General features: G+C 41.2%; 1 protein-coding gene across 3 annotated transcripts; it reads right to left on the reverse strand.

Annotated features, from left to right (window-relative positions):
- Positions 1–1,752: 1,752 nt before the first annotated feature.
- Positions 1,753–19,044, reverse strand: MRPL1 (mitochondrial ribosomal protein L1). 3 transcript variants are annotated; one of them, XM_080634269.1, is made up of 9 exons: positions 18,773–19,044; positions 16,653–16,764; positions 15,287–15,530; positions 14,127–14,210; positions 12,502–12,573; positions 12,154–12,265; positions 10,775–10,875; positions 4,935–5,016; positions 1,753–2,495 (listed from the first exon to the last, which is right to left on the reverse strand). In XM_080634269.1, exons 2-9 carry the CDS (start codon positions 16,697–16,699, stop codon positions 2,338–2,340), a joined length of 900 nt encoding a protein of 299 aa, XP_080490395.1. In that variant the 5' UTR covers positions 16,700–16,764; positions 18,773–19,044; the 3' UTR covers positions 1,753–2,337. The 3 variants fall into 3 exon arrangements, with proteins under 3 accessions (XP_080490395.1, XP_080490394.1, XP_080490393.1); XM_080634268.1 differs by lacking the exon at positions 18,773–19,044 and adding an exon at positions 16,951–17,024; XM_080634267.1 differs by lacking the exons at positions 1,753–2,495; positions 4,935–5,016; positions 18,773–19,044 and adding exons at positions 9,353–9,461; positions 16,951–17,024.
- Positions 19,045–19,151: the final 107 nt, after the last annotated feature.

Here is a 19,151-nt window from a genome sequence, read left to right on the forward strand (position 1 = left end):
CACAGCGCAGATGAGGAGCTTATGCAGCATAATTATTTTTTTTCATTAGAAAAAAAAACCATCTAGGTAAAACTTGTCAGAAGTAATCAAGCCTTTTGTTGTGATGAAGTCACTACCCCATTCACTGTTGGCATAGACTACACTTGCCTGTACACAACCAGCTGTAATCAGTACAATCAATTATTTAAGGCACAGAGTAGAAAGGAAAAAAACCCACAACAAAACTGTTGCCTCTTGATTACCTGCCCTGACCTTCTTGAAACTTGCCTGGTTCTCCAGAACAGAAATCAATAAACATCAGTATTAGGCAGCTAAAAAAGCTGTGTTCTACAACATTAACTCCTGCAGAACAGAGGAAGGAGGAAAGGGAAAAGAGACATTATCCATACAAATGAATACCCTTACCAGTCTCCTCCTCATCAATTCCTGATATGAGAAGCTTTGGACCAAGTAGGATGTTGAGCACAGCTAACATCACTGTACACATTTGACACTGTTCTTTTTCTGGTCACATCAACTCTTCACTTTGTAAAGCAACAGATTTAGTTTTCTTCTTTCCACTGGGCATATGAGTATAGCCTGTAGTAAAAAAAATAAGGTTTGGATGGCTATTGAAGTGTCCTGGCATTACTTTTCCCACATACTACCTAGTAAGTCAATTGAGGTTTAGCCTTCCTTTACTACTAAGAGCTTTCTGATTAAACTGTGAGCAAAGGAGCCCCCATAATAAAAAACACAGCGGTGTGGCCTAACAGCAACCTGCCAAGCACCCTAACAGCAGCCACATACTTCAGATAATAGATACAAGAATTTTTATGCAACTACGAGCAACCTCTTTGAAAAATGAGCCTCCTCTCCAATAATAGGCATGATAAAAAGCTGCGAACACAAGCAACCCTTTCAAAACTAGATAAGCTCAGCCCTTTTGGAAACAGCCAATCCTTCTGGAAGCATCTTACATTTTAGGGTGCAGCTTTACTAGCATGCTTAGCAACAAAGTCCCCCCAAGAAACAACCCAATTGAGACACTTTTCCTAATACCTCTCCAGAAGGGAACACGAATGCCACCTGCTGGAAACAATAGGAAAAAACAGGGAAAAAATCAGCAAAGCGTAAGTCGCATATTTTTAACCAACCAGTTGAAAGAATCATGGTTATTTATGCTGCTCTCCAGTTTCTATTTAAGAACTATGCTGGAGGAAACCAAGGTAAGCAAAATAAGAAGGCACAGCAACGGCCATAGACTGAATTACATCAGGCAGAACAGTAAGATTACATTTCAAGCACACTCAAGACTGGTTGTTGCAAAAAAGGGTTGGTGGTTTGGTTTTCATCTGTTTGTGACAAAGCAACCAGCCCAACAGAACAAAAAGCAACCTGGGCAAAAATGGAACCAAGTTGATCTTTCTGATGTGTTTAAAAGCTCAAACCCCAGCAAGTATTAAACTCATTTGGGAATCTTCTACTTAAATCAAACTGTGCTATTGCCAAGACCTCCATTTCAACTAACAGTCTTCATTTTCAAGGTTTTCTGCTGTATCATAGTGCTATGCATAGCTACTATGAATTAAAGGAACAAATTTAAGCAAGTTGCTAACCAAAGGTGACCAAAAACCTAGCACACCTCGGAGATGACTAACATAACACAGGACCAGGTGAATGATCACTCCTCCCATAGAATACATTTAATTTTTCATTAGAAAAACCTTACCTATCACAAGCTGTGACAAAGACTATCCTGCACTCAGTGGCTCAAAGCTGCAGAGCAGTAATCCTCTGTATACCCTTCCAGTATCCATATAAGCAGATCAAAAGAAAACAAAAAGAGACATCACAAGCATCACGCAGACATTACTCCCACCAAAGAAACTCAAAAGAAACATCACGTTTGACTTAGCAGAAAAATGGAATAGCGAATAAAACCTAGTTTCCTTCACTGGCAAGTAAGACAGCAGCTTACCACCATAACTGCACCAGTTGCTTTCTGGGGGACCCAGTCAAGACAAAAGCATGGTACATTTTGGCTGCAAGTGTGGAAATCAAAAGGCAATACTTCAGAAGTTACAGAAATACTTTTATTAAAGTAAAAACTGTTACCTGCAAAGAAAAAAAAACAAAACCACAATACACAAACCTGGGAGCTTTCAGCTACCAACAAAAAGAATTTAAATGTCTTCAGTCTTGACAACAGACTCCTGTTCGTGACAATGTTTCTTGTTACACAGAATTTACAAGTGGAATTCACAAGTTAGATTTATTTTTTTCTTTTCATAAAGTATGAATTCAATCACAGCCTTTGCTTTCCAAGCTTGACCATCAGATCTACAAGTAAAGACATCAGGTACTAGCAGATTCCGGGACATGTTTTTCTTCATCACCTTCTGCATCTTCTTCTTTTTCTTCTACTTTCTCCACCTGAGGTAGAAGTCCATCAAGGTGCAATAGCAAACCTTCACTGGTGGAAGATCTAATCACCAACCTCTGCACAAAAGGACCTAGAAAACAAAGACCACTAACTCAGTCACACTACCACTTTACATGTCTCCAGGCTGACTTATCCTAGAACCCACACTGTGTCAAGCACATGAGCAGAACCAGAACTATAGAAGTACACACATCCGTTCAGCTCCGAGTTTAACAACCACCCCAGCAGACTGGGATCACAACACAATCTATACTCTGGTGCTTTAAAAGGTGTAATTTGATGATTCCTTCAGTACCTCATCAGGGATTTACCTTAGTGCTCCCAAGCCTTAGAAAAATACAATTAAAGCTTCACACGCACACTCTTCCTTAGAAAAATACAATTCAAGCTTCACACACTCTTCCAATACATGAAATACAAGTGAACTTGTTACCGTAAAAGTTGTTCGAAGAAACTCTCTAAGACTCAATTCCGAGTTTTAGGAAGCAGCATTCATTATTGCAGTGCTGGGCACACATGCAATTGTTTCACAAAGGCGAGCAGGCCCATTACTTTGCCAAAGCAGCTGTATATTTATCATACTCATGCATATTTACAGCTTTTCCAGGAACTAATTATAATATTTGCATCCTAATTTCACACGTGCTTTCTTGCTGAGTGGGGGCCTCTGGTGGTCACGGACAGCCTTCCTCACTGTGTTTACTGAATGACCTCAGTGCTTGCACATGCTGACAAGGTCCTAGTGCTGAATTAACAGTTGGTATGTCCTTGCTTCTGTTCTGTTCCAGTCTCACTCCATGCTGGGTGCCACTGCTATCTTGAAGGCTAGCATTCTTGGACTTACTGTCTCCTTAGTTGTTATCAGTCCCATGATGTTCCTTCCCCTGTGAGGCGAACACTCCTTTCTCTCTACATATTACTAAGTTAGAACAGTTTGGTCTATTCTACTATGTTAAAGGGACACACACTTGTTAGTTTAAAATTTCAGCTTACAAACTCAACTTTGAGGATTGAAACTGATTGGCAAGATATGGGGGGAAGTTTGTTAATCACCCAAATACTCCTCCATGGCTAAGAGCACAAAAGAAATCATTCCTAATTCAGGAACCTTCCATGAAATGCTGAGAGAAAACTCCTGACAAGAAAAACCATGAAAGTAGTCGGGTCTCCTGATGGAGGATTAAGTAGATCTACATTATATTCTGAGAACATTTGCCTGGTGGTATTTTCAGTCTTCCATTAGATCAAGTGATTTGCAGGGGAATGCCATATTAGTGATTACTACATATCACATATGGAAAGCCTGAAAGAAACTAAAGAACAGATATCTAAAACTAGCTGGTCTAAGCAATCGATAGTTAGCAAGCACATCTAGACTCCATTGCTGCAAAGATGTGTCCCACGTCTGCTTCCTGTAAACAAGTATTTTTAATCAAGCCAGTAAGAGCCCCGCAACAAGAATAAAGCTTCATACTGCAAAATCAGTAGAAATGCTACTAAAATCAGAAGATCTTATCCTTACTTAACTAGGGTGGTGTAGCTCACATATAAATTCCATAAGGACAAAAATAACACCACTTTCTCCTTCTGTTTTCTTGTATTTCACGTCAACCAACCCCTTATTTTTTATATTTGGGCTGAAAGGCTTCTGAAGGCACATGTACTTGGCTTTTTGCAGGCTGTTCTCTCTGTGCAGTAGTTACTATTAACAACGTCACTGGAGGAGATGCATGATTCTTTTTGCAGACATTAATTCAATATTAAGATAAAAATCTGTTTTCTTAGCCTAAACAAGGCTATTCTTCCACAAAATTGGGGTCATAAATCACCATTACCACTCAGCTAAGCAGATGACATTTAAGTTTACTTCATTATGACAAAGAGCAGACAGTGTATTAATTGTTCACATTTTTTGCTCAGAATAGTGAGCGCAGCCCAAAGAACACCACACAGAATTCACACCTTTCATTCCTTTGTAACCTCCTCCTTTTGCTAAGGAACTAAAAAAAAAAATAAACAGCTTTCCCAACAGAAATTTAAAAATATCTTTGTAATAAATAAAAAAAAATATAAATTGTGATTCAACTTCAAGCAAGGCAGATAGATACTAACTGATGCACAAGTTTTAACTATGGCAGGTGGATTTTAACGGCAGGTGGATTTTGAGTTTGGATTCTTTGTGTTGAGCCACAACAGGGTCACATCAGTGGGGTCAAGCAACACACAACAGATGCTGAATATCTCCATGTCTCATGAGAATTTCCTTGTGTGGTTTTGATCTACTTAAGCATCAAGCCTGAAAACTTAAGTTTTTTACATCATCTCACCGCTTGCCTTACAAAGACACTTACATAGTGCGGCGGTGTGATTACAGTTCACAATTCAGTTCTTCCTATCCCACGGCAGATAAAGCAGCAAGGTCATTTAATGACAACCCAGTAAAGAACAGTAACTTTTTCATTTTATTTGCTCTAACTTCAACTATGTCATTAGAAGAACAGCTACTTACCATAAGTCAATGGCTTGAACGTGCAGATATCATTGATAACTGTTTTTAGATTCGCAATTATCTGCTCAGTAGGCATATCCAGCTGAAAAAGGGTAATGCAAAGTTAGCCACGATGATACTTATACCCTAGATTAATAAATCTGAAAACACTGGGTATGTATTTATTCAACCTTTGTTGAGTAAGTGTGCCATTAAGGAGTTAGAAATCCCATTAACAGCTTTATCCAAATGACTCACAGAAAAAAGTATTTTATACATGGTTATACGCTCATCATGACTTTCCATATTTCTACTTATGACATTAAATCCCCACAGCTCTGTAACAACAGGTAGCCTTAAAGAGGTGAAAAGTCTTTAAAAAAAAAAAAATTATGTACACAAGTGTTTCTGCAAAAATCTTACAAAAGAATTTGAGGAAAGAAACTTCAAGAAGGAGCTGGCAAAGACCATAGAACAGATCAACTAAACAAACAAAAAAAAAGGCATCTAAAATTGAAGGCATTAAGAAGAGAACCAAATGAATCATTTAAAAATTATAAAGTGAACCAACACAGTTGCCAAAAAATTAAAACCTCCAACTTCCCTCAAATACCAATCCTCTTAAACCATGACTGCTGTTCATCTCATCTGGACACTCCTCAAGAACATATAATTCATGATCAAGACAGATGCCAATCTGAATCAAAGCCAGGGCTCACCTGTCTCTCAGCTCCTGTAGAGCTTAACATGCATTTCTCAGACTTAATGTTTGGCTGCCATAATGCCCTGCTATGCTTGATTTAATTTGCTGTCTGGTCTCACCCATATTGTTCACATATCTTTACCTGGATGAAAAATCGAGTTCTTTTTCTAAATGTTCCAGCTATGGCATTAAAAATAGCATTTTTCTCACAGAATTAACTCTATTTCAGGGGAGCACATAGGTATCATTGGTGCTTTCTCTTCCTCGCTACCACCTCCCCATGTAACATAAGCAGATTTTATTAGTATCTCATCTGTAAATGTGCACAGTACATTGCACTAGAAATGCTGTCATACTCGACTACTTTCCTACAGATCTGGTCCATTAATATCTCTTTATGCTCTGCCAGCAGACTTACAACCCAAATGCAGTTCCTCTGCTACACATGCCAGAAGACATTTGTCTTTATCATTGTTACACTGATTGCAAAGTGCTTAATCACCCATAAATTAAGCAGACATGTTAATGCTGAGCATTTTACGGTGCGACAGACTCACCATGCTGTACTGAATTAAAAATAAAGAAGCCATTTAAACAAAACAAGTAACTGGCAATAACTAATTAGAAACCTTACTTCAAATTAAGGTTTGAATAGCATTTCCTTCCAATATAACACTGCAATTATACAATTTCAGTGAGCTAGTTGACATTTATCATCCATAACCAAGTCTAGAAGCATTCAGAACAGACAGAATTTGCAAGTTGCTCTGAAATTACTACTTCTTATAAAGATTTAGAAATACCACGTTACAAGACAAGACCAACCCATTTCAAAATATTAAGACATTAATTTATATTCTGTATTTGTTAAGACAGGAAAATAGGACAAAGCGACTTGCATTCAGTCAGAAAACACGGCACATCTCAAGAGATCACACCATCATTTACTCGAGATGCCAACAGCTCCATAATGAAAGCAGGTAATGCTCAGAGGTTTCCCAGCATTTCAAAATAGCTCCCACATCCAAGTAAATATTTCAGCTTCCAAACAAGTATTCCACAGTAAATCCTTGTGTATACACAGTCACTGTGTATCAGCACTTAGATGTTTAGTTGAATTCAAGACTTCGGCAACCTGACACCAACTACTCTGGACCAGATCTTCAGGGCTCTGCAAGCTACTCTGTTCAGATCGACTGCAGCAATAAATACAAGAAAATATCTAAAATAAACAAATAAGAACTTTGAGTCCTGAGCTTCCCGGAAGAATAACCATGCCTGCAGAGGGAGCAACTATCAAATTAGTTTCTAGTCCACTTTGTATAAATACAACCTAATCACAAAGTGCCTTAGAAAATGACAGCATATACTATCATCAGAACACAGAAATTGTTACCTATCTTACTGTTTCACGTCTAGAACACATCCCTCTAGAGCAGCATAAGGTGCTGTAAAAAGGTGCAAAGCTATTTGTTCCTTTTTTATTTTAAAAAGGAACATAAAATGTTTGTCTTGAGAGGAGTGTCCCACTAACTCTGCTGCCTAGAGGGAAATTGCCTCTTAATACTGAGCACTGCACAAGTTTCCCCAGAAGAGATCATTTTTAAAACTCAATTCATCAAGTCTCAACACTTCTAAATTTCTAGGGGATCTTCAGAAGACTGCAACTGAATACACAGAAGAGCCACTCAGCTATTTGCTGGCTAAATACACAAATAAAAAAAATGTCCTGCTATTAAAACACTAGCTTTAACCACAGAGAAATACTTTTCTGAACTGTATTTAGGGAACTGCATCGAAAGATCATTCAGAGCACTGAATCGGTACTGCAGATTTAACCACCAGGCAGTTCGTGTATAACACACACATAGGGAATGGCAGTCATGGCAGGGCAGAAACATTTGATAGAATATGAGAAATTATGAACACAAAATGATTAATGCTCTGCCAAACAAGATTACTGTCAGCTGCTTAACTCCATGCTTCAAGAATCAGAGGGCAGGAAAATAAAGTCAGAAATTAGCCAGTAAGAACACCCACAAGCAGACAAAGCAGAGCTGTTCTACATGGCAGAAGCAGCATGAGCACGCACATCACACAGAACAGAGAAAGGAACCCAGTTCAAGAGCTCAAACAACCTCCCTCCAAACAGAGCCAGTCCTGCAGATGCAAAGGCTATGCAGGATGAGGCTAATTCATCTACACCACAACAAACACCTTCAACTCCAAGGTGCATAATTCATGGCTGAATCTCTCTCTCATCCTGGACTTGTCAACTGTTGGAAATAGCACTGCTGACAGGCAAGCTTTTCCATGTGGTGCTTCAAATAAAGAACAGCTCAAATACATACCAAAAGACAACTACGCTTTTTGCGTTATTCCCTTCATCCCCCAATACATCTATTTCAGTTCTTGAGCATCTTAAATGGCAAGACTTAACAGCTCTTCCTCAACTGTGGGACTGTATTCCCCTGCTCCTTTAAGGAGTTCAAAGCTAAGAATCCATGTGTCATTTCTCTTTGAAGAGGCACTAGCACTTGGGGCCTTCAATCCTACAAACAGCCAGGAGGTAGATGCTACTTCCAGTGCAAACTGACCCTTCTGTTTCCTGCCTTAACTCTTACTTCCACCCAGCTGCACATTCTGTGCACCAAGTTTGAGATCTCTCTGGTTCAGTACACATCCCTTCATGCTTTTAACCCCGTGAATAAAAACAGTGCTCCTGTATACATGTCTCTTTCCAGAAAGGGCATCTTTAAGAACAAACCTTAAGGTCTCACCTCCTGAAACCATCTTACTCTGTTCCATAGAAAAACCACTTCACAGGCAACTCTCTGCAGATAGGAAGACATGCTGGAATTCCTTCCTGATGTCACATTTGGACTCTGATTTTTCTCAAGACGACTCCAAATTTCCGAACAAAATTTTTTAATGAACAACAGCACCCTGTCTAGACTCAAGGCTTATGTCAAAACCCTAAAAAAATGCCCTCTGCAGATAGCTTCAATCTGGAGACATCCCAAGTGTTCTCATTTATCTGCCTTCCTTCCACATTAAGCTCCACATCTTAGAGTAAGATTTTTATATTCTCAGCTTCTCAGCTTCAGATCTACTAATTAAACTTCACTGAGCTTTTCAAAGACATCGCAATTATGACTAAGACAACACCACTGGGGCTGCTGACTTCTGTGGGAATGCAGCATTACATCAAACCACTGGTCAAAATTGAACTAACAGACAACATAAGACAGCAGCACTATACGGAAAACATCTATTTGAGTAACACCAGCTTGGCAGACTCCCAGACACATTTACACTACTGTTTGGAATACAGCAATAGATCTTCACACTTCTGTGTAATTCACAAATTATTATTTTCCTCACTGATGAGATTTAAATTTTAAAGGCTCTTGATTTAGTGGTGAGCTGATATGCATAACACTCAAGGCTCTCTCAGCCTCCCAGAGCCTTGCCTGCATTCCATTTCCTTCCAGCGCTGCTGTGCAAACAGTAGGGAAACTAGGTCAGTTAAGGGTAGTAGCTAGAGAGTGTGGAGACTTCTTACACAAGCCATAACTACCGCGTAATGCCCCTGCACACAACACACGAAAGTGTGACAGAGCAAGTCACTGTGTGTGCAGTGCTGGAGTCACCTCTGTCACATAGGTGACTTGAACGTAGCACATAAGAACTCTGTAAGTAAACTCTCACCACACTAATTCTGATCCAAGAGGAAGAGTTCATTCATGAGGTCCTCTTGTTTACTTGCACCATGAGATCTCTCGCTGCACCAAGCCTTCTGGAGTGCCAAGGAACCGCAGAGCTGCGCTGCCCAGACACACAACCTAAGGTAATACGTAACACCAAGATCTTACATTGCTAATAGGACATGGTCTGAACTTCAGAAACTCAAGCCACAGCTGCAGGACACCACACAAAGCAGAACCAACTGCAATTGCACTGAACATTGTCAATACTACTATACAAGAAGAAACTTTACAATAAGTTTAATTTGCAGGGGTATTTTTAGGTTGACCTACGGTATAAAGTGACCAAAGTTTAAGAAGTCCAAAGGAAAACCTGAAGAATACAGTCACAATACTACAAACCACAACTGACCTACGGATTCGATGCATTTCACACTGTCAATTAAACTTACTTACTAAATAGTTAAAGATACCCCCACCTGTATCAAAGTGAAACATGTAACACACTGTAGCAGAATAGTCCCATAGCCCTCAGTTTTTACTATCATATAGACAAGGAAGCCCTTGAAATTCACATGCACAACTTGGAGCAGCTACCCAGAATTAATAAGCTTGCTTATCTCTAACTCTGCCAGACAAAGCTTCATTGGTTACTTATCTTGTACACTTCCTTTCCATATCAGTTACCAGTTAAACTAAAATTTAAATCAGGCAAGATTACAAACAGACAAAACAGAATGAAGACAAGACACAGCTTGGATCAGGGAAAAGAAATGAAAAAAGACAGAAAATATGTTCTTATATAACTCAATTTCTTCCATGACAGCAAAGTACAAATTAGTTTTATATCTGAAGTGTAAAGCAAACAGTTCTTGATTTTTGCTCCAGTCCAGAGCTAAAGTTATCAAAAATAAATGAGTCTTTAATTATTAAGTTAAAGCACTTTTTGATCCACCTGCCCATACTGACCACGTACTTACAACCCATAGTTTATTTACTTAAAAGAATATCAAATAAGCTTTATTTTGCTCACAGAAGGGTGCTGAGGAGCGAAAGAGGAAAGGGAAGCCTGTGTTAAGATGTCAGCTCATAAGGAGATTACTAGAAAAAGTACCTTTTTAATTCTATTTTGTTCATTATTACAATTCCTTGCCACAATATAGTGGCAAATACAGATCCCATTCTCAGCACCCTTAGCTTCTTAGCATCAGGTATGCTTTGCTCTCAGTTTTAGCTGAGCCATCTTCTATGACCACACATCAACAACAGAGAGGGCTGACATCAGCTGAAGCCATAACACGAAGCCTACTAGTTCCATTTACTTCACAGGTCAGAACATAGTTAGAAATCTTAGGAACACAAAGATTAAAAACATTTTTTTTTCCCCTCTTTTAATGCTGACTTCAGCTCTGCTCAGTAGAATAAACTTAAGCACTCTATACACAACTTACTCTTGCTATTCTTGTCTTTATTACACACTCGTCTTGTACTGCGTACTCAAGACCATCTCTGTAGAGTTGCAGCATTTTGGGAATATCATGGCCCAGGGAATCTAATTGAAAAAAAAAAAAAAAAGGCAAAAAAGTTGCCTGAGAAATGCTTATTAGCATTAGCCAAAATTAGCATTTTGGTTAAGTGTGATATTGGTCAAAAGAGAAATCTTTCCATTAAGGCAGTTAAACTCACTAAAAACATAGTTTTATGAACAACAGTGCTCTCACACCCACTATCTAAATCATTTCTATCTTCTCTCCTTCCTCATTCATCAGCAGATATGAAGAGTTAATACAGTAAGAAACATAGCAAAGGTTTCACTTAAAATACAGAACTTGTTTGTATATATATAAAACACAGCTTTATTACCTAACACTATTAAACCAGCTTGAAAGACCAAAACCTAGAGTTAGGTTTAGAACAAACTCCAAGTCTTCCTTGAAAACAGAGTCTACAACTACTTAACAGCTAGGTTAAACACACCATGGAACACACTGGCCCAATCCAGCTAATCCCACAAGTCAAGAGAGCTGTTTCTTATCACAGCTGCAAGGGCTCATGTGACAGATTTACACTACCACTCCATTGCTTCTAATACCAGCATTACCTCTCCCACACATCTTTTGATGGCTCCAAATCAAACTGGCCTTGGATAAGCTACAATCCACGTAAATTGCACAATAATGGCATAATGTAACTTTCATTTGTTCCAAGAAACAGCTGGAGTATTCTCTGTTGCAGTGTTTTGGACAGGTTAATAGGTTCGTCTCAAATGTTTAGGAGCCTAAAAACACTGCCTGCAGTTTGAAAACATGAAGACAGATGGGGCAGGGTTAAAGACTCAGTGCTTCACATAGCTCTATGTTTTATGAATAGACACTTTCAATTTTCTCTGTATTTGAAAATACTAAAGCTTAAGTAACTCCGTTATTGAGTAGCAAAGAACAGACAGAAGGAGCAGTAGCAGTCATGAAATTGGGATCCAAACAATTGCACAACAGTTCAACAACACACCTACCTCAGCGAGTACTGTTTTGCAAACTGTTTCTGCTTTCCTGGGTAATTTTATAATACTATTAGGGTTCCTCAGGACTAACAAGTATAGAGGCAACTAGTAGGCAAACTTACCTTGACTCTAAACCCACATTTGACTGCCGTGGGAGAAAAACACAGTTCTAAATTCCTAAAACTGCTCTTACCTAAAACAAGTATTTCAGTCACATATAGTCTAACACTCAGTGTTAATTACACATCCCCATCAAAAAAGTTTTGGGGTCACCTCTAGAGTGGTATCTTGTTCAGTATTTGAAATTTATAAGAACAAACTGCTTCTTACTTTTTTTTGTATTTGGGTATTTCCGTTTGAGTTTGCTCCTTAATGGTATTAGCTTAGGCATTATTTCAGGAACAGCTATGTAAGAGTCCACTTGGATTTCATCTTCCAGAATCTACAATAAAAACAATTAAATACATTTAGGAACACAATAAATTACCTCAGTACACAAGCTGACCTACAAGCATATCCAAGCATAGAAACCCATCTCTCACTCTTCTTACTGGCTGCTAACTTCAAGCCAGAGTTTATTGGACACAAGGTTTCTTACTCCTTCCCCTGCTCAGCCACTGTTTAAGTTAGAATATTTATATAAATCATAAAACAAAAACAAAAAAGTAAAAAAAATACCCATTTGATTAATTCAACTCCTCCCACAACAGCAGCTCCGTTCTCTCGAGCTATTTCAGCTTCTTGCTCATTCTGTTGAGAGAAAAAAAAAAAAAAAAATAAAAATCAGCAACATCTGTACTACCAACTAGTCTGTATCAGCAGCACCGGACAGGTGATTTATCTTGAACAACTGGGTATAAAACCAGGCTATTTACAGGCTAAGAAGATGATTTGAGGCAATCAGGGACCAAAAATATCTAATGCTGGTGATTTAATATAACAGCAAAACAACTCTACTCCACATCCCAGTAAGAACAGAAGACAAGTCTTTATTCAGCTTGTAGTGGAGAAGGAGAAAAACCCATCCCATTTCCTGAGGTGCTCTATCAAAAGCCCTTTCCCTCCCACATACATCCCTTGGAAATGACAATGAACCATCAACCGGATGGACCCAACATCTTACTCTAAGCTTAAAGAAAAGCTCAGAACACGCTACTAAAACCCACTGTAAAGTAAGGCTATTCAGCTGCTAAAAGTGCTATTACACTTGGACTTCAAAGAGCACTTAGAAGTTAACCTTCTCTGTCCTCTACAAGGTTTTGCTTTTAATAGTCTGAAATGTGGGAAAAGGCATCAGTTTTGTAAAAACTTTGGCTCAAGCTTTTGATACAAGCAGATTTACATGATGCAAAGCCAGAATCAATTCTTCCTTACATGAATAAACTGAAAAGCTCCATACTTCCATCCCAAAGCAGTGTGTTTCAGTTGCTCAACCTTTTTCCACACATACACCTTCACAAAGCATGGGATCTTTTACCCATATGAATTTGAGTGAAGAGAGAAGGTTGTGATACAGCACCAAAGAAACTGGCATGCTCGGGTCATCTCTGCTTGAATCCATTCTGTAGGAGGATTCTCCGCTTGTAGCTCAGTTACACAGTTTTACAAAACTGAAGCCTAAAGGGTAGTCAGCTAAATCTGTGCCAGTTTTTTAGGAAAAAATTATACAGATTTGTGTAGGTCTATTCTGTTAGAATCACTAACTGGCAAATGACAGCAGCAGAGGCTGAAACTGGTCTCATGCAGATGCTACAACTGCTCTCCACACCATTTCACATTAGTGAACTCCTAGGAGAGCAGAGAAAGGATTCGGGGCAAATTGTTTAGGGTTTTTGAGTAGGAGTTACTTTCCCTTTCTTCCCCAAACATATCCTGTTAAGTGTATGTGCCTGAATAACACTTCTAATCCGCACTGCCTACTAAGGCGTAAAACAGGATGGTTGGACATAGCTCCTACGCTAAACCATTTGCCTGTATTACAAAAAGGTGACAAACGTTCTACTCCATAAATGATCTTTAATCATCTCTTCCTTAGTCACATCTATGCAGATGTTTACTCCCAAAGTCCACTGCTAGGATCATCTACGTATACTTAAACCTATCAAGATGAAGGAAATCCTTTAAGGTGCTTATTAATACATTAAGATGCTGCTAAAAACGAATCCTAGAGAGACTTAAGAATTGTGTAAAGCATCCACAGAGTCTTCTGTGAGTCTTCTTGACAAAAGGCATAGTACTTGTTGTGTTGAAAAAGCGTGCTAGATACAGGAAGAATATAAAGCAAGTAATTCAGCCTTACCCACCTCTGTGAAAACCAAGACCTTATTCGTTTGATCTGAAAAGCGATATGGAAGAACAACGGTGCTTGTAAATGGTTCCACTTTTTTCTAAGAAGAAAGAAAAATGTTAAAACAAATTAAAAAAAGAATAATCATGACTTAAGGGCAAGCCACACAACTGCATGGAGTTGGTCCCCTAAATAGCAAACTTACCCACAATCTCCTTGCACAGAGGTCATATCAAACAAGTACAAGGTGCAAGTTTTGACTGCTTTTTTATGTCCAGTATATACTCAAGTCTAAACATAAGTGACATGAATTAATTATGCTGGAGCTTGCTGGGGTCAGTGACTCCAGGGTAGGACTGCTACCAAGCTTGGGTGCAGTGAATAACAAACATCGAGGTGCTGCAGTTGCATCTTATTAAATGCTGATTCTCATGCAACAAACAACACAAACCTCATGTGTCTGTCATCGAGCCTTAAGAATGTCACATGACCCCTGAAAGCAGGAACAAGAGCTCTGCATTTTGTTAAGCATGAGCTTATTTTGTAGCTCAAAGGGATCCCTGGTATATCGAAGGGATGTTTAATTACACATGTGAAAAAAACAACTCTCAAGTGGCCCATTTTCTACTCATGAGGGAAGCAGAGGATTTAGGGAAAGACTGAAGAGTGCTTGACAACTTTAAAGTCAGACAGGTCATAGGCAAACAAGTGATCGCGTATTTTCAAGGAATATTATTTTTAAAAAAATCAAAACAAGGTGACAGACAGAAGCAGGAAGAAGCTTGTCCTTACAATAGTAAGGACAATCAGTAACAATCATCCCAGAACAAAACACATAGATGATTTTGGGAACACATCTTTAAGCAGAAAACCTGAAGAGATGTAAATCTTAGTTTGATCAGTTCTGTCCATAAATGGATTTTAGTCACGTAACAGCCCGTTTTCAAAACCCCCAGTGGTGCTATCTTCACCTCAGAAGTGTGAGGAATGTTAGACAATTATACATGTATAAACGCACAAAGCCAGCTGTAAAAGCCACCATTACTCTGACAATCAGAGAAACTGCAAGAGGCAGCCAAGAAGAACTGCAGCATCTGCTCTTCACTTACGGACTTATGCACATCTCCCATGTTTATAAAATAAAAGTATCAACATTTGTTAACACTTCCAACGTACCTTCTTCTGTAGTGCCATATCTAGGAACACGTTAATATAGACAAACTGTTTGGGGTAAGTGAAGTCCAGTTCCTGAAATTTCTTTAGCATCTCCACAGCCTTTTCCACTTCATAGGATGGGCGCTCATAATGCCACGTCAAGTAGACGTCATCCACAGGCTTAGCCATCAGTGGCCGCCTCCTGGGTACTTGTTTCTTTTTTGTCTCTTCCTTCCTGGTCTTTTGTGAACTTCTGTTTGCGGGTCTGAGACAAAAAATATTGTTAGATCATCAACTGACGGGTTCGGCACATATTCCTGGAGAAAAAAGTATATATTGCTATATGTAATTTATTAAGTAACCATTAGTTAATGAGGTCCCACACAAAGATGAACAGGATCCCTAAATTCATCCCAATTACTTGTCTCAGATGTCAAGACAGAAATCAAACCCTCAGAAATCAAAAGCTCTGAAAGCAATTAAGCTTCTCGAACAACACAGCCACACTTGTGCAGCAGCCAAAGCAAATTAAGGACCTTCTGCTATATGAGAGTAAAACCAGTTGAAGATTAACACACCAGCTTTTACAGGTCTTGCTTTCACACGAACTGGTAGCAGGCACTGTGCCCAAGCTGCTTCTGAACTTAACAACTCCCACCCACCTTCCTGGTAATGAGAAGGAGCCACATCTGCAGGGTTTTCCATCTTATTATAGTGGATTACAGCAGCCCTACTTTCCTAAAAAGGTTTCTCTTCCCTTTCCTGTATCATTTAGCATGGAGTTAACAAACAACAGCCCAAATCCCTATTCTCCTCCCTATTCTCAAAGGCTCCCAAATCAAGTTTAAAAAAAAAAAAATAACAAAGTAATAGTCAGGTACTCCATTCCTCTACTAATTATGGTGAATGAGTCTCCAACACTTCAGAACACTTGGGATACAAACACACTTAACTCTCCAGTACACAGGGATAATTTTTATTTTTCCCACTTATGTTGTAATGTTAAAATGACAACAAATTAAACAATAAAAGGCAACTTAAAGCATGAAGAGGAACTGTTTGAAGCCAATTCCATAAGCTCACCAGCTTTTGTGCTGGCAGTACTCCTTGAGCTGTAATCCAGCTGTACCCTCCAAAAGCGCACAGCAAAAATATCAACTATTACACTCATTATTACAAGAGTAACAGAAAACGTTCCCTCCAAGTCCAGCTCAGAACGCCTCTCTCCAGGCTGTCTCTTCAAGAGCTGGCAGCTTGCAGGATGCCACCAAGGTCAACTCGGCTGTGACCGCAATGCTGCACACACCGAAACCACACACATTCCCCCGCCACGACTCAAAGACCCCAGAGGGCTACAACAACCACTTCGGACAGGAGACACACTCACTTCGCGGCCGCAGCGTAGAGCCGGAAGGGCGGCGCGGCGCTCACCATGGCAGAGGCGGCAGCGAGGCGCCGGTCAAGCCCAGGGATGATGCACCCGCGATGAGGGGCCAGTACTGCGAGAGAAAAGCAAACATCACCTCAGACAGGGCTCCCTCGGCTCGCAGTTCCCGCCCTGGCACCCCACCGTCCCTCAGAGCCGCCCTACACCAGGGCCAAGGGGAAACCCGCCAGCTAAAGCAAGAAAAGAGCCAGTAGCCGACACGCCTTCCCGGCGCAGAGAAACCGGGAGGCCCCTTCACCTCTCCAAAGGCAGCGGCCAGCATGCGTCGCCATCTTGCACAGCCACCGTGGTGCAACGCGGAAAGCGGCACCCGGAGGCGGGATCGAGTGCTTCCAGTGGTAACCGGAAGTGTCCGCGGCGTCGCCCCCACCACCGTCCTCCCCGTCCGCCACCACCAGGGCCCACCGTTCCGCGCGTCCCCCTTTCCGGCTTGTGCCCTATACCAGGCGTGGGGAGCCTGGTTAAAAGTCTCCATCACGGTTCTTAACCGGCCTCAAAGGCGGCCTCAGTACAAATTGGGGCTGAATACAGCAGACGTCTGTGCTCAGACGGTGTTCAGTGGGCAGGGCCTGCCCCAGAGACACCCAGCAGGGCAGCCTCTCCTGAGGGAGAGACAGAAACACTTCCCTAAGAAACCCAGATGTTTCTGTCCAAAATAAACATCCGTGTGGGTTCATCTTGGCCGCTTCTCCCTAAACGTTTTTTGCTGTGAGTCCCAAGAAACTCAAGAAAGAGGGTTTTCTGCCTGCCATCACTCTTGTTCACTTGCAAATGGGAAAAGACCTGCCTGATCCACACACCTGTGCACGAAGGACTTGGTTTAACTGGGTCCTAAAATGTTCAGATAGGTGCCGTAAACTACAATCCCTCCTCTTGCTACATGCACACTCGCTAAAGGAGATCTTTCTATGCCACACTGGTGTGCCTTGGACTGGAAACATCCCGCCTCCAGTGGTTTCATTGCCATGTGTCCAAGAATATCCTCTAAATTCAATCAGATCATTCCTGATCCAAACTCTGAGCTCAGGCTCATCTTATCCATTGGTTTGTTTGGAAATATTTTTAAGAAATCTGTCAATGATGGTAGGTGTTTTCTTGCAGTGAGAGATGATTCACATTGCCTCTGTAAGGACCCTGTGCGCTGCAAAGAGCCAGTAGCTGTCAGTTGTTTATGTGTCATTCCCTGATATGGCAGGGAGCCTCTTGAACTAGAACAGTTAACTGTCAATCAGATGTATGAGCATACGTAAAAGAAGTTGTGATGAAACTGATATGTTCATCCAATGTAACTATACACTCGATTTCCTGGGAACGGATCAAAACGGAGAGGTGTGAGGGTGACAGGAGCAAAAAGAACCCAACTCCTCAGTTAGAAAGTCTCACTGAGGGGTGAAAAAGTGTTAATTTAAAGCACAGAGGCAGAACAGGCTTTGGGGAAGGGGTTCTTTTCCGCTGGATGTGTTTCCTGTAGTGATGGCACACGTAATGCAAGATTCGCTGCGTGACTGTTTAATATGCACCTGTGATCAGGTAGCAACCTGCATCCTCCATGGCCTTCCTCCACAACTCCTCAATCCCGTTGTGAGCCTCCAACTTGTTAGACACAAAGTCCTGATGTGGGTCATGGATTTTGGACCTGGGAGAGAAATACGGGCTCCCATTCCTGATTACTCACTCGCTCTACAGCCCATTTCCTATCAAACCCCCTCACTCCTTCTGCACTTCCCGCTCTCTCAGCATAAACGACCTTCTTCAGGCCAGCACGACTCCAGGCAGCTGCAGTAGAAAGCAAGTTTGAATAAAAAGGCTCTTGGAGCTGATCACCCCAGCTGCCTTACACTTCACTGGATTCATATCCCCAGCACCATTTTCCTCCCTGGGCTGTCCCACAGGCCAACATGCAAAGATCTACATCCTCTCCACCCCTCACTAATGCTTTTATTTTAGCTTTCAATCCACTTTTCCCTCTCGGTAGGCCCACGTTCCTCCTCATTGAACATGGAAACTGCCACCACGAGGATTTCGGTGTGTCTGGGGGAAGATGGGCTTTTGATATTTACCTGTGCTTCCTCGCTTCAGCTGCCTGGAAGAGCATCCCTTGTCTCACATGGCTCTGTACAACTGAAATCTAGGCACTGAAAGGCACTTCCCAGGAAAGGGGCTCCCACCTGAGGACCACCACCTCCTCGGCACCCACTCCGGAGAGGGCTCCTGGCTGCCGCTACCAAAATCATGAGGTAAAAACGGCGTGTCGTCCCAACCTAGGCCGCTCCGACGACCTGCCGATGTCCCCCGGGCCGGCGGTGCGCCGTTCCCCGCCGCGGGCAGGTGTTGACACCGGCTGTGTGCGCAGGGCCCGCCGTGTACCCGAGGTCCTCCGCCCACCCGCCGGCCCCGCCACCGCCCCGCCGCCTGCCGCCTGCCTCCCGCCTCCCCGTG

This window comes from Psittacula echo (assembly GCF_963264785.1).
Source record: "Psittacula echo genome assembly, chromosome: 1".
NCBI classification, from domain to species: Eukaryota; Metazoa; Chordata; class Aves; order Psittaciformes; family Psittacidae; genus Psittacula; species Psittacula echo.